Genomic DNA, 16,483 nt, shown 5'->3' on the forward strand with positions numbered 1-16,483 from the left:
GACTGCTTTTTATTATTATTTGAAATAATAAAGGTGTTTTAAATGTGTTTTGTGACCCTGTGTTGTGTGTGCAGGTCCTTCATCTCCTGTCAGTCACCAGAAGATCAGTCATCTCCTCCAGTCACCTGCAGTCAAGTTCATCACACACCCAGAGTTCTTCACTGTGTTGCACAGTAACTATGTGAGCAGCAGACACACAGAAACAATTACAAACAGTCCCCTGATGTTTTTGATTATTACACCAGCATGAACTGCACTGTGTTGTTGAACCCTCCCGTTCTTCAGGCAGCTTACCGAATGTTCACCAGCAGCAGCTGCGTCAAACACATGATCCTGAAGGTGCGACGCGACGCCAGGAACTTTGAGCGCTACCAACACAATCGAGACCTGGTGGTTTTCATCAACAGGTTTGCAGACACTCAGCTGGAGCTGCCACGAGGCTGGGAGATCAAGACTGACCCTCAGGGCAAGGTGCCAATCTTTACATCCAGACTTATATCTGAAAATGACTTCTTCAAACCAAATGCTTTCAGTTCGTTCCGGGACACTTTCTATACAAACAATAGAAAAGAAAACGAGTAATGATCTTGATCCTTTCATTTAAAAACACTTGGCATATGCTGCAGTTACACCTGCGATCACACTACGTCAACGCTCTGTTGAAGTTTGAAAACCTGCGACTTAGTTTGAAAACTCTACAGCAGCATTTTAGTCTGGATGAGCAGAAACAGAGCTTTCAATAGATGATGCGATGACTCACATCGCCACTGCTCCACCATCACATTCACTTTCATCTCATTGTTGTTAATCTTTAATATTTTCCTCTGAGACTATTAGACACAATTATTCAGATTGAAATATTCTAAACTCCAGCACATGTATGTAATACATGTGCATACACTGTATGAAATGATGTAATTTCAGTCCATATGTCTTCACGTCTCCTCAGTCTTTCTTTGTGGACCACAACAGTCGGGCAACGACGTTCGTCGACCCTCGCATCCCTCTGCAGAACGGCCGGCTGCCGGGTCACCTCGCTCACAAACAACATCTACAGAGACTACGCAGCTACAGTGCAGGAGAGGTACACACACACACACACACACGCGCACACACAAAACAACATCTACAGAGACTACGCGGCCACAGTGCAGGAGAGGTACACACACACACACACACACACGCGCACACACACACAAACAACATCTACAGCTACGCCTACGCATGCAACACACACACACACACACACTGCGCACACACACAAACAACATCTACAGAGACTACGGCTACAGGCTTGGGAGAGGTACACACACACACACACACACGCTGCACACACACACACACACGCACACACACACAAACAACATCTACAGAGACTACGCCCAGCTACAGTGCGGAGAGGTACACACACACACGCACACACACACACACACACACACACACACACACACACGCACACACACACACTCCACACACACACACACACACAAACAACATCTACAGAGACTACGCGGCTACAGCAGGAGAGTACACACACACACACCACGCCTGCACCTACACACACACACACACACACACAACATCTACACAGCTACAGCACCCACACACACACACACACTTAAGAAAATTTGGCAGCCTGTGGCCAAGTGGAAAGGGAACTTGGCTTGTAACTGGAAGGTTGCCGGTTCAAGTCCCCACTGTGTCAAAAGGGCTGGGGTACCCCTGAGCAAGGTACCCAACCCCCATTGTGCCCTGGGTGCTACTCAGTGTAGCAGCCCACTGCTCCTAATTCTAGGATGGGTCAAATGCAGAGACATAATTCCCCTAAGGGGATTAATAAAGTATAAGATTGATAAGAAATGTCCACGTCAAGGATGACTTGATTATGACCTCACACAACATGTGACTCACCTTGTGAACACAATGTCTCAGGGATTTCATGAGGACATTTCTTGATCATTTGACGAAGTGAATGGATTAATTAAAGGTAACAGTGACATATGGAGAACATCTGATTCAAACGCTCACTAGTATTTATGACTGCGTGAATTCTGTCAAATTTGGCACATTATTTTTTTTATTGAACATGCCGTCTCACAGGGAAACGTGTCCATGTGTCCTCTCCATGTGTCCTCTCAGGCGTCTGACGTGTCCAGAAACCGCGGTGCCTCTCTGATGGCCAGACCAGGAAACAGTCTGGTTGCCGCCATAAGAAGCCAGCACCACGGAGACTCACACCTGGGTCCATGTAAGCTCTGCACTGTCATCTGCCTCATACTGGACACAGGATGTAACTTTGTGATGACTTGACTCAGGCTGTGTCCTCTCTCTCTCTCCCTCTGTCTCTCTCTCTGTCTCTGTGTCTCTCTGTCCAGCGTACAATGATAAGATCGTAGCATTCCTTCGACAGCCAAACATATTGGAGCTGCTGCAGGAGCGACAGCCGAGCCTGAGCAGGAACCATGCACTGAGGTCAGCACTGATTCAGAATCTCAACAAGTAATCTGTCTTTTGATCTCATTGGTGAAGAAGACACAAGGATATAAGATATATAATATATATAAGTAGATATCATGTGCTAGTATAGTGGTTAAGTACATGATATCTTAAGAATAGCAGCATTTTTAGCTGGTGGGGACACTAGGCAAGTTTGTGTCACTTGACTTAAAAGTCCTTAAGATGAGGACATGAAGTCGAGTAGAAGATCAGAATGAAGAGCAGACTCCTGCTGTGAGGCTGCAGTACCACTGATCGAGGAAGAGGGAGACAAAGAGCAGGACTGCAGCTATATACTGTACAGATGTATATGTATGTATATATACATCTGTACAGTGCCTATCATAATTATTCACCCCCTTCAAGTCAGTATTTAGTAGATGCACCTTTGGCTGCAGTAACAGCTCTGAGTCTCAATCAGTCTGCACACTGTAATTTTTCTCCATTCTTCTTTGCAAAACTGCTCAAGCTCTGTCAGGTTGCGTGGGTATCGGGCATGAACAGTCCTTTTCAAGTCCAGCCACAAATTCTTTATAGGATTGAGGTCTGGGCTTTGAGTTGGCCACTCCAGAACATTTACCTGGTTCCTTTTAAACCATTCCTGTGTAGCTTTTGCAGAGTGCTTTGGATCATTGTCCTGCTGGAAAATAAATCTTCTCCCAAGCCGTAGTTCTCTTGCAGACAAAATAAGATTGTCCCCCAGGATTTCGGTGTATTTTGCAGCATTCATTCTGTCCTCTATCTTTACAAGCCTTCCAGGGCCGGCTGCTAAGAAACATCCCCACAGCATGATGCTGCCACCACCATGCTTCACAGTGGGGATAGTGTGAAGGGGGTGAATACTTATGATCGGCACTGTATATATATATATATATATATATATATATATATATATATATATATATATATATATATATATATATATATATATATGTATGCATATGTATACATACAGTATGTATACATATGCATATGTATATATACACATGTACAGTATATGTACATATGTATATATATATATATATATACATATACACACATATATACACACATATGTATATATGTGTGTATACATATATATATATATGTTTACATATACACATACATGCATACACAGTTATACATATGTATATCATCATCATATATCAGCCATCAGCTGGTCAGCAGCAGCCAAAGAAAAACCAATAATGGTCGACCTCTGGTTTCCATGGTGACTGAGCTCAGTCTCAACAGTCTAAGTTTAGCAGTGACATTTGTGTGGATTGTTCAGAGAGAAGATCCACTATATCCGGACAGAGGGGACCCAGGGTGTGGAGAAGCTGTCATGTGACGCAGACCTGGTCATCTTATTGAGGTGAGAAACCTCCCACTCTTCACTTTGTCTGTATCATCGTCCTCAAACCTGTAGTGTCTCTGTCTCACCTGTTGTGTCTCTGTCTCACCTGTCATGTCTCTGTCTCACCTGTCGTGTCTCTGTCTCACCTGTCATGTCTCTGTCTCACCTGTCATGTGTCTGTCTCACCTGTAGTGTCTCTGTCTGACCTGTCGGCTCTGTCTCACCTGTCGTCTGTCTCACCTGTCGTGTCTGTCTCACCTGTAGTGTCTCTGTCTCACCTGTCGTGTCTCTGTCTCACCTGTCGTGTGTCTATCTCACCTGTCGTGTCTGTCTCACCTGTAGTGTCTCTGTCTCACATGTCTCTGTCACCTGTGGTGTCTCTGTCTCTGTCTCACCTGTCGGTGTCTGTCTCACCTGTAGTGTCTCTGTCTGACCTGTCGGTCTCTGTCTCACCTGTCATGTCTCTGTCTCACCTGTGTCTCTGTCTCACATGTGGTGTGTCTGTCTCACCTATAGTGTCTCTGTCTGACCTGTAGTCTGACCTGTGTGTCTGACCTGTGTCTCTGTCTCACCTGTCGTGTGTCTATCTCACCTGTCGTGTCTGTCATGTGTCTGTCTCACCTGTAGTGTCTCTGTCTCACCTGTCATGTGTCTGTGTCTCGTCCATGCAGCTTGTTTGAAGAGGACATCATGTCCCATGTCCCGCCTCAGCCCGTCCACCCCGGCTTCAGCTTCTCTCCTCGCTGTTCTCCTGTCTCCTCCCCTCAGAACTCACCTGGTAAGTTCTGCAGCCTCAGCTCACTTTGCGTCACATGACACAGGAAATACTCACGGCTAAGTGGAAAGGGAACTTGGCTTGTAACCAGAGGGTTGTGGGTTCGGGTCCACACCAGGTTAAAGTGCTGGGGTCCCCCTGAGCAATGAACCTGCTCACTGCTCCTGAGAGAAATAATAATAATAATAATAATAATAATAATAATGATGATCATGTAAATAGTAATTTAGAGAAAATGTCTAAATGTGATTTTCTTATCATATTTACGTATTGAAATTGCCATGTGTCATTATAATTCTTTTCAAACTGGAGCATCAGTTCAACGACTGTATCTGTTTTATCTCCTGTGTCCTTATATTATTCAAATGCTGACTTTGGTGTGGGAGAACACACAGTTTACAAACTTTATTCTTCAGTCACAAAAGATTGTCGGATGGTTTTCCACCATTTTCTTCTCAGCTTCTTCGTCCACGTATGTGCTTCTCTGTCCAGCTCTTGATTAGGTTGATTGAGCACAGATGAGTTCCTGTGCTCCAGCAGCAGCATCACGCTCACGTCCACGAGTGTCATCTACTGTCACTCACACACAAACTTGTTTCTGTGTCTGAGTGAGAGCACGTCACAGACACAATGTACTCCCCAGCCTCTTACACTACCCTTAAACATCACTAATTTGTGCCTTACCTTAACCCTAACCCTTACCTTAACCTTAGCTCAATTCTAACCCTGTCCCTAAAACCAGGTCTTAACCCTGAAAGAGTTAAAGGGGACATATTATGCAAAATCAACTTTTTAACCATTTTAATAGTTATATTTGGGACTCTGGAGGCCCTACCAGTCGCCAAAGTGTGGAAAAAGAATACTCAGTCCTGTTTTCGTGGTCCCCCTTAGTGTAAGTATAGGCGTACTCAAGTATATAAAACACGCAAAATGGACTGAAATACAGCGGCAGTGTGATGCTTAAATATTGAGATTTTAGACATTTCCCTGGTAATTGTCGGCGATTAACCCACGTTTTTAGGATTGTTTAGTCTTTTTTAACTGATTTACAGTTCAGCAGTGTTCAGCTTTTTATTGTATTTATTTTATTTATATGTTTAGATCACTCATCACACATCAGTGTAGCAACAGCTTATCTAGTCCCACCCCCATTATCATCTTACATTACATAATTAATCCTTTCTTATGACATTTGACAAAGAAAAACATGTTTCAGCATCAGGTAGCACTCAGAGATATAGTCTAGCTCTAGACAGTCGAATCAGACTCCATGTACATGTGTTCATGATCTTCCGTCACGAGTGACAGTCTCGACTTGTTGCCTGGCATATTCCACTTTACCAAAGTCACAAAATAAACCAATCAGAAGAGGTCAATGCTTTTTTTTTTTTCTTTAGTCATTCCTTCTTATCTGTAGGATTGAAGTTTTTTTTGTTTGTTTGTTTGGTTACATTTGCTTCCACTGCTGTTTCCACACAGTGTCTACAGATTTCTGTCCCTGACCTTTGTCATACTTTCCTCCTGGGTCATTCTGTATTGATTAATGGTCATATCTACATACTTCTTTTTAAATACACTCAGTTTTGCAGATTTTTTCATCTCCTCATCCAGATTATTCCATTGTCTGACCCCCTTGACCGATACGGTAAAGGATTTTGATGTAGTTCTTATCCTTCTCTGCCTGAACCTCATGTTCCCTCTTAGATTGTGTCCCTCCCCTCTGTTCAGGAATAATGTCTGTAGATTGTGAGGGAGCTTTTTGTTGGCAGCCCTGTAAATCATCTGTACTGTGCAGTATTTTATTAAATCATAGAATTTAAGTATTTTTGATTTGGTAAATAGTTGATTTGTATGTTCTCTGTAGCTGGCATAGTGTCGGATTCTCAAGGCTCTTTTTTGGAGCATAAACAGGGGATAAGTAGTGGTTCAATCAGCCGGTTTAAAGTTCACTGACAACAAGAGACGCTTTACTGGTCTCTTATAGACTTATAAAGACCAATGTTTGTGAGGACATTTTAGCTGGTCCACGGGAAGGAAGACGTTTCCCCATCTTAACTTTTGTGTGTGTGTGTGTGTCTGTGTGCAGGCTTACAGCGAGCCAGGGCTCCGGCTCCTTACCGCAGAGACTTTGAAGCCAAACTAAGAAACTTCTACAGAAAGTTGGAGGCAAAGGGCTACGGCCAAGGACCGGGCAAGATTAAGTAAGTCACACCCGTGAAACTAGTCCCTGTAGTTGTAAAATGTTAGTTAGAATGATGTCATCGCCGTTTTGTGATCACTATAATCTATAATCTACATGTATGCACAGTACTGAGAATATATTAGAATGAAATATTTGTTAATACAACATTAAAATGATGAAAAGTGAACTGTGTGCACGTGTCTGCAGGCTGCTCATCAGGAGAGAACATCTGCTGGAGGGAACCTTCAACCAGGTGATGGCGTACTCACGCAAAGAACTGCAGAGGAACAAACTCTATGTCACCTTTCTCGGGGAGGAGGGGTGAGACACACACACACACACACACACACACACACACACGCACACACACACACACACACACAGCTGTATGGTTTCATGTCATGTGTGTTCTTGTCCCTCAGGTTAGATTACAGTGGTCCTTCCAGAGAGTTCTTCTTCCTTCTGTCTCAGGAGTTGTTTAATCCATATTATGGTCTGTTTGAATACTCTGCCAACGACACGTACACCGTTCAGATCAGCCCCATGTCTGCGTTTGTCGAGAACCATCTGGAATGGTGAGTTTTTTATCATCGGAGAAATGAGTCATCAGTGGAATCACGAGAAACGTCACATTTTTATCTAAGATTGGAAACAAAGCTCCAGTGTGGATTTCTGAGTAATTACCAAATCAAGCTGTGCTCTAGGACCCTGCACTCACACACACACACACACACACACACAGTGACTTCAGTGTAAAGTGTTTGACTGCTGCTGGCAGAACACACAGTTTCAGTGTCACATGATCACGTTCACAAGAATGTGCTTCGAAAACGCGTTTCTGCTCTTGTCTGTATGAGGCTGTTTTTGCTTTATACTCGCGCTCTGTGCTTCTTGACCTGCTCAGTCCTCTGTGCAGGGCAGGAATGTCTCCACAGACACAGAAACAACATTGTTAATATATGATCAGTTTCCTCTTTGTGTGTTTCCAGGTTCCGTTTCAGTGGTCGCATCCTGGGTCTGGCTTTGATTCACCAGTATCTTCTGGACGCTTTCTTCACCAGACCCTTCTACAAGGCCCTGCTCAGACTGTCAGTGCACACACACACACACACATTATGTACCACTTTGCATCCACTAGAAATAATAACTCCTCCTACTTTGAAGTGGGAGGAGTTTTCCTCCGGCTAGAAAATACATGCTGTTGTTTTTTTCTTTCTTAGAAGTGGATATTAATGAAATGTAGTTTTAATTGACTTAAAAATGATCATTTTCCTTTTTCTTCCACAAACCAAACATTTAAAGAAGCAAAGAAACAAGGAAAAGTTCTGATTTAAGAAGTAAAAAAAAATGAATTCATTTAGTAATCAATTGTTAATCACTTGTGTGTGTGTGTGTGTGTGTGACAGGCCCACAGACCTGTCAGATCTGGAGTATCTGGATGAGGAGTTCCATCAGTCCCTGCAGTGGATGAAAGACAACGACATCACCGACATCTTGGACCTCACCTTCACTGTCAACGAGGAAGTCTTTGGTCAGGTCAGTGTGTGTTAGCGGTGCTTTATTTAGGACGGATGTTAATATCAGGTCTGAATGGGGACAATGAGCTGATGGCTTCCTGTGTTTGTGGTGGTGCTGAGAGTTACCAGGGTCTTTGAATGCGTCTCCCAGCTGTTCCTCTAAGCTCAGTGAACTCAGCTCATTTGTGTGTCGTTTGTTATCCTGCTAAATAAAACTCATAATCCTTGGCTGTTCTTTTGTTATTGTAATATTTAAGAAATATTGTCATGAACTATATGGTACAGACTTCTTATTTTATCTTTGTAAGAAACATACAAACCTCTCTTTGTTGGGACATTTAGTTTTCAGGGTTAAAAGTCCGTCTGTTTTCTTTGACGCTGATACGATTGTTTTACACGTTGATCTTCAAACGTCAGGCGCAGTGCTAGATTAAATGACTTTACACCCGCCCCCCTGCTGTGTTGCTAGGTAACGGAGCGGGAGTTGAAGTCAGGCGGCTCCAACCTCCAGGTGACTGAGAAGAACAAGAAGGATTACATCGAGCGAATGGCCAAGTGGAGGGTGGAGAGAGGAGTGGTGCAGCAGACGGAGGCTTTGGTCAGAGGCTTCTACGAAGTAAATAACTCACAACCTGTTTTATGACTTATTATTAATAATGAAGACTTATTAATACAACAGTAAGATCCTTAATAATGAAGAGGAGTGATTGATATGAATACAGGATAGTTGACACACACACACACACACACACACACAGGTATCTGAACTGTCAGTTAAACGCATTATTAACGGCGTCCATGCTTTTTTCGTGAGATTAACGCTCTTTGTTTGTTTGTTTGTTTTTTTCACATGTTGTTACAACAACTAGTAACGTTAGAAAAACTACAACACCACACCGGATCTAGCTAGACCGTAAACACAACAACAGGCACGCTGCACACACTTGTTTGGGCTAAAGAGTAGTAGCTAACGTTGTGCTTTGAGTGGATGGCGAGCGCTGTGCGCTTCTCTGTCTCCAAGTGGATCATTTGTCCAAGTCATGATGTCTGCAGTGTTACCAACCAAGCTGGCGGACCCCCAAACTGTAGTAAGGAGACCACCTGAGACCGCTAGCTCCTTTAGCTCGGATTAGCTCGTTACGGCAACGACACATTAAACCGCGGCACTTTATTCACACACTGCATTCTCTTATTATTGTGCGTCTCTCACAATAAGAGGAATAAGTCACAATATGCAGGTGACAGAGATAAAAAAAAAAACATCTGCACAAAGCAAGAAGATCCACTTTTCTATGTTGATAAGAGCATTAAAATGAGAAGAAATAATGGGACACAAAGAAATCAAGGGACATTTACAATAGATACAAATGTGACATGTGAATGTGAACACATGAATGAACCACAGGCACATTTAAAACAATATTAAAACTGTCATTGTTTTTCTCCATCTCAGGTGGTGGACTCCAGGCTGGTGTCGGTGTTCGATGCGCGGGAGCTGGAGCTGGTCATTGCAGGGACCGTTGAGATCGACCTCAGTGACTGGAGGAACAACACTGAGTACAGAGGAGGTGTGTGTTTAAGTGGATTATCATCACACTCATTTTGGGGGGCAGGTGCTCAGTGAAAAATAAGGGCACAAACCTATAAAATATCTTTACAATAAATAAACAGAACCACCAAACATTTGCAGTCACAGATATAAAGTTCAAACTCTAACCTTAAAACCCTGTTGCAGGTCAAATTATACAGCCTCAAAGTGCCACAGACCATCTGGAGTAATAACCACATGGTCCAGCAGAGGGTACTATGAGTGCCTCAGATCCACTTTAAAAATCTAACAGTGATATTATATAGACATAGAGAACTGTGAGCAGTTTTATAATATTCTAAATATCTTCAAAGTAAATACTTTATTCGAACTTGATTTTTGAAAAAAATGACAGCCCTAAAAAAGTCACATGACTGTAACATCATGTGTATCTGACTGCACAGGGAAACGAGTGAAAGTGATGAATGAGAGGATGAATGTGGACAATGATTAAACCACAAAAATAAATGGCAGCAGCATTGACATCAGCAGTTATTGGTGCTTTTTGTTGACGTCATCAAGTTGTGCCTTCTCGTCATTCTTCTGGGCTAACCAGCGCCACCTACTGTTTAGAATGAAGGAAAACCACTTGGCTTGTAACCAGATGGTCGCCGGTTCAAATCCCCACCCGGCCAAAATGGTCTGGGCTACCCCTGAGCAAGGTACCCAACCCCCAATGCTCCCCGGGCGCTACTCAGTGTGGCAGCCCACTGCTCCTAATTCTAGGATGGGTCAAAATGCAGAGGAATACTTTCCCTAAGGGGATTAATTAAAACTGACTGGTAGAAAAAATGCTTTTTCCTCAGTTTTAAATCACATTCCAAGTTTCTTAAATTCAAATTGGTATTTATATTTGAATACTTACATGTGTTTGTGAAAAATGTGTACATTACTTCACGTATGCGTTCATACAGACATGTTTGATCCTGATGTCACACGTTAACCCCTCTGACCAGGTTACCATGACAGCCACATCGTGATGCGCTGGTTCTGGGCGGCTGTAGAACGCTTCAACAACGAGCAGCGCCTGCGTCTGCTGCAGTTTGTCACGGGGACGTCGAGCGTGCCGTACGAAGGCTTCGCCGCCCTGCGCGGATCCAACGGCCTGCGACGCTTCTGCATCGAGAAGTGGGGCAAAGTCACGTCACTGCCCAGGTATTTAACACAGGTCACCAAAATCATACAGCTGCTCTGAGTTTATGAGGATAAAGTTCATCTAACCCTGTATGGACTGACCTGCACTCAGGAGACACGAGTGAGTCACAGAGCTGCACGAGAGAATATCGACTGTACTTTATTCACACACACATGCATGAAGATGAAACCATGTACGACAGGAAATCACAAACATTCTCAGTAGCTTCATTTATCTTAATCTCTGCTTTATTTACCCTGTGGGATTATTAACTATGTTAAATAGCTCTATACTCTAACAGCTGTCAGTGTTTAGTTTTAGTCGTCAGTGATGTGAGTCTGGAGAGTTTCATTATTTTCACACTACATCAGCATTCACATTTCAAATGTATTGAAATAGAGATAAAAAGTGCTGAGCTCATAATGTATGTGCAGCACGTGTGTGACCATGGTCCCTGCGGACTCTGACAACCACTGACCACCAACATCATGTTGTTGCTTGTAGCTCGAGCTCGCTCTAACTCCTGCTTATGTTTGTTTTTTTATTATTCTTTTATATTTCTATAGTTTTTTTTCATGCTCTTTGAATGAGTGCAGCTGTAACACAAGAATTTACCCCCAGGGATCAACAGAGTATTCTGATTGTGATTGTGATTGTGATTGTGATTCTGATCGTGATCGTGATTCTGATTCTGATTCTGATTGTGATTCTGATCGTGATTGTGATTGTGATTGTGATTGTGATTCTGATTCTGATTCTGATCGTGATCGTGATTCTGATTCTGATTCTGATCGTGATCGTGATTGTGATTCTGATCGTGATCGTGATTCTGATTGTGATTCTGATCGTGATTGTGATTGTGATTGTGATTGATTCTGATTCGATTGTGATTGTGATTGTGATTGTGATTCTGATCGTGATTGTGATTCTGATTGTGATTGTGATTGTGATTCTGATCGTGATTGTGATTGTGATTGTGATTCTGATCGTGAAACCCTTTAAACTTCAGTACACTCACTGTTAGATACAGTGTTACTCACATCACCCTACATATTCAGTGATTTCCGTGGGTTTGATTCTGTGTCGTCAGCTTCCCGGTTTCCTTGCAGCTGTCTGTCTGTGACTCTGTGTCTGTCTGTGTCTCAGGGCTCACACCTGCTTTAACCGCCTGGACCTGCCTCCGTACCCGTCTTACACCATGCTGTATGAGAAACTGCTGGTGGCTGTGGAGGAAACCAGCACGTTTGGCCTGGAGTGAGCGACGCGGTGAAACTCTGGCTGAGCCAGAACGTGAAAGAAGCCAGTGCTGTGGGCTTTTCCTGAATTGTACTGGACAAGGTTTGTGGTCGTGTGACTGTTTCACTTCTTGACAGCAGCCAGCACTGAGTGCACCACAGCAGGACTGGAGTTATTTTTATACACTGGTGGTTTGTACATACCCAAGGAAACAGGATTTAGAGTTGCATGAATAAAATGCATCATTCATAAAAAATACTTCACAAATGTTATAACAAAGATGTTCAAGAAAAACTGAACAAATGGAGAAACATTTAAAGAAAACTAACATACCTGATTTAAAACTTTGAATCGACAGAAAAGATTTAAGTAATCAAGTAATAAATTACACAATATATAGAATTTAATGTACAGAAGAAATGGATTAAGAAGAGAAAGAGAAGCTTTAATAGGAGCATGTTTGACGAGTCAAAAGAGGAAAGATTAAAACTTGAAACATGAAAAGATCGTTTGTATATTCTAACAAATCTTCTCTGTTCATTCAAACTGAATTATTTGCTATTGGCGTGTGCAAAGTTCTGCACACGGACTCTCAGGTAGTTTGCTGCTCTGATATAATTCAGATATTAATAAATGATATAATCTATAATAAATGTTGCTTTAAAGGAGCAGCTCAAATTACGATGGAACAATCATGTCTCATTTTTAATCCACGAGGACGTTAATCTGGACTGAGACAGGACAGAAATACAGACGAAAGGAAAAACAATCAAAACGTCATTGAATGATCGACAGCAGCAGCTGTTAGTGTGTCCACCGACAAGGCTTCAAATATGTGAAAGAAACAACTCAACATCAGTTTGCCCTTACAGCAGCAGTGAGTGTAACTAACAACAGGAGATTATGTTCACGGGACAGCTGAGTCAGGGAAACCAGAAGATTTGGCTTGGATAAGAAAAGGAGGAATCACCGGCAGAAACAATGAAGCCATGCATACACACTGTGTTGTTGTGCTTCTAGTTACTGTGGCGCTTCAGGAGGAGACTTTGAGAGTTTAGAGTTCAGCACTGGAGAAAGAGAACTACGCAAGTTCTTCATAAGCAACTGTCCTTGAGTCTTATTCAGAGGCAGCAGATCCACTTAAAGGAAGTAGAGTAACGTCTTGAATGTGTGGAAACAGACTTTGCATCTACTACAACGCTCTATTCTTGTAATCATGGAGTGTGTGTGTGTCGCACAGGAAGGTCCAGGTTAAACCTGATGATGATGATGATGATGATGATGCTTCTCTTCACTGAATGGAGTCAGTCTCTCCAAGCTTTTTCTGATGTCAACAAAGTAGCCATCAATGCCAACGCAAGGGCTTCTGGGATTGCTTCTATGGAGACTTTAGTGTGTTCATGTCTTCATGGTAAAGACCGTGTGTGTGTGTGTGTGTGTGTGTGTGTCTACTCCAGCTGTTTAAAGGCCAGTGACAGTGACTCGTGTGCCGTTGTCCATAGAACATAGAACACTCTGGTCCAGGTCCTGCTGTCTGAACTCGTACTCAAGTCTTCCACTGATGAACTGTAACGTGGTGTTGCTCTGTGCACGGAGCAGGTTCTCCAACATCCCAACTGCTGGGCTCCATCAGATCTGCCTACTGGACCCGATCCCGCTGGACCCGATCCCGCTAGACCTGATCCAGCTGGATGACCCAGTGTAATATATGCAATAGTTAAAGGCTGCTCCACTGTGGTTCCGACTGCACACTGACTGAGTGTTCCTCCTTATTCCAGAACAGACACCGTGCCTCACTTCCTGACTGTCTCACGTGTTTCAGCGTCACATGAGACACATCCAGAGTTCTTTTCTCTTCTTGATCAAACACAACATGAATCTCAAGTCTCAAGTTTAAGTTTATATTCACCAACAACAAAAGCTAAATGCTAACATTTTAATCTAATTTGCTAGATGTTGTAAAGGTTTAATCTGTAATCTATACATGTATAAGTGAACAGTCAGTCACTGTGGCAAACAGCTGTTTGTGACGCTGAATCCACCACATTATGTAAAGAGGCAAAGCAGGTTAAAGGTCAGTGTGGTGTGGTGAGATGATGATGATGATGATGATGATGATGATGAGGAGTCCTGGTGCGAGGCTGGGATTATTTTGCATTCACTGTCTTTTTTTCTATAAATCTTTTCTACTCTTATTTCTACTGTGACGTGACTCTGACTGAAGGGAAGTCCTGAAACTTTCCTTCAACGTTTTTTGTTTGTTTGATGACGACGATGATGAAGAGTTTTCAGCCTCAGTGTCTGTTTTTCATTAGAAATGTTAACATTTCCGGTTATTTGTTGTGACATGTATCCGTGCATTGAAGGAACAGCTTGGGTCTTTGGCCTGTGGTTGGGTTTAGTTACTGATAATAACTACACTGTCACTGTTACACAACACAAGTTTGTTAACAAACTCACTCACCTGAACCAAAGTCCTGATCCACCGCTGCCTCCGTCACTGAGTTCTAACGTGTTTGAAACATCAGTGAATCCTAAAAACACTGATTCTGTCTGTGAGCAGTTTATAAACTGAAGTGTCCTTGTGTCTCTGCTGCCTGTCTTAGGATGGGTCTTGGTGCAAAGGGGCCAGCAGGGGGCGCACAGAGCTGAGACTGTGTATTAACCACACTTCAAAAACCACTCGACTATCACTTTAAGCTACATTTCCATCACTGAGGTTCTTGTTTGACTGTACCGTACATTTCATAGTCACATGTATTCAGCAAGTAATGTGTGTTTTGAGCAGTTTTTTTTATTATTATTTTTATTTATTATTATCATCATTATTATTATCATTGTTGAGATTTTTGTATGAAGTTTGGTGTCACATGTAAAGACAGTGAACTAAAGCCCGGCTCTCGTGTTGTAGATCTTCATCACTGTTATTCCCAGAACTCTAATACATGAATGCACTGAGTCAAGCTATCGTAGAAATATTTAAGTAAACAAAATCATGGGTGTCTACAGAAAGGTGACGTGGTGGCATATTGTAGCGCAGGTTTGGTATTTGTTTCTTTTTTAAGTTATTTATTTGTTATTTATTGGTTTTATTTTTTTTAAAAAAGGGAATATAATGTAAAGGACTTGGTGGATGGTAACAACTTTACATGGGAGGAAACTCTGAAGCATGACGTGTGTTTTATTATTATTATTGTTATTATTATTGTTGTGTGTGTGTGTGTTATACACAGCTCTGTTTCTGTCTGAGAACAGGTTGTTGAACACTCAGGCTGTGCTAACAGTGCTAACAGTGCTAACACTCAACCATACCATACAACTGTTTAAGGAGCTCAATAAAAAAGGTCACTTTGTTACCTTGCTGTGTGTGTGTGTGTGTGTGTGTGTGTGTGCGTGAGTTACAAGTTAGATTAAAAAGTGACAATTCAATCAAATCGTGTTTTGATAAAAAGTTTCTGTCAATACAAACTATATAAAAATAGACTTCATCTCCCTGTCTGAGGTTGGAGTCAGTGTGGAAATGTGAACATGTATTCTCTAAAATGGCCATCGGGGGCAACATGAGACACTTAATGACACAATAACTTTAGTTTCAGGTCTTCTTCACTACAGTGTGTAGTAAATGATTTATAGTCAAATAGACCAGTGATTCTCTATCATGGCGTCAAGACCTTCATGAAATCATTTATGGTAATATATATATATATATATATATATATATATATATATATATATATATATATATACTATATCAAATATAATATATAAAAAGTTGACATTAATGACTTTAGAACAGAACACTATTGTGAGATGTTAGTGTTTGTTCTGATTCTGTTTGACTTTAGTGTTAAATGCACTGTTGACTGTTGGATTATACCATTAGCTGATAATAACCAGCCTCAAACTCTGTGTCACCACGTTACAGTGGCAGAGAACCAGAGCATGTCCTTTCAGATGAGTCACATTTTCAGTTGAATTTGTCATATTTGGTTTATATCTTATAAAATAAATTCTAGAGTCTAAGGAAGAAGACAGCAATAATGTAACAACCCGTTAACAATAAATAATCAAATAATCATCAGTTCATTTGGTGATGATTTTCTTCATTAATCGATAAGTTATTTCTTCCAGAAAATCAAAACATACTGTAAAATGTGGATGAATGTTTTTCAAACTATAAAAAAATTTAAAATAATCCCTCAAACCAGTTCATTGATG

The 16,483-nt window shown here is 41.8% G+C and overlaps 1 protein-coding gene across 5 annotated transcripts in view; it reads left to right on the forward strand.

Moving 5' to 3' along the window:
• Positions 1-15,621, forward strand: part of LOC122772306 (E3 ubiquitin-protein ligase HECW1) — a 50,324-nt gene extending 34,703 nt beyond the window's left edge. For all 5 annotated transcript variants that reach the window (XM_044030252.1, XM_044030270.1, XM_044030243.1 and 2 more), the window contains 16 exons: positions 75-181; positions 286-471; positions 950-1,084; positions 2,140-2,248; positions 2,376-2,472; positions 3,767-3,850; positions 4,504-4,610; positions 6,694-6,808; positions 6,997-7,110; positions 7,212-7,364; positions 7,779-7,877; positions 8,196-8,325; positions 8,776-8,922; positions 9,760-9,874; positions 10,851-11,049; positions 12,176-15,621. In XM_044030252.1, the coding sequence (XP_043886187.1) occupies positions 75-181; positions 286-471; positions 950-1,084; positions 2,140-2,248; positions 2,376-2,472; positions 3,767-3,850; positions 4,504-4,610; positions 6,694-6,808; positions 6,997-7,110; positions 7,212-7,364; positions 7,779-7,877; positions 8,196-8,325; positions 8,776-8,922; positions 9,760-9,874; positions 10,851-11,049; positions 12,176-12,287 (2,009 nt within the window). In that variant the 3' untranslated portion in view covers positions 12,288-15,621. The remainder of the gene's footprint in view (positions 1-74; positions 182-285; positions 472-949; positions 1,085-2,139; positions 2,249-2,375; positions 2,473-3,766; positions 3,851-4,503; positions 4,611-6,693; positions 6,809-6,996; positions 7,111-7,211; positions 7,365-7,778; positions 7,878-8,195; positions 8,326-8,775; positions 8,923-9,759; positions 9,875-10,850; positions 11,050-12,175) is intronic.
• The last annotated feature ends 862 nt before the right edge of the window (positions 15,622-16,483 follow it).

Source organism: Solea senegalensis, linkage group LG1, assembly GCF_019176455.1.
Source record: "Solea senegalensis isolate Sse05_10M linkage group LG1, IFAPA_SoseM_1, whole genome shotgun sequence".
NCBI lineage: Eukaryota > Metazoa > Chordata > Actinopteri > Pleuronectiformes > Soleidae > Solea > Solea senegalensis.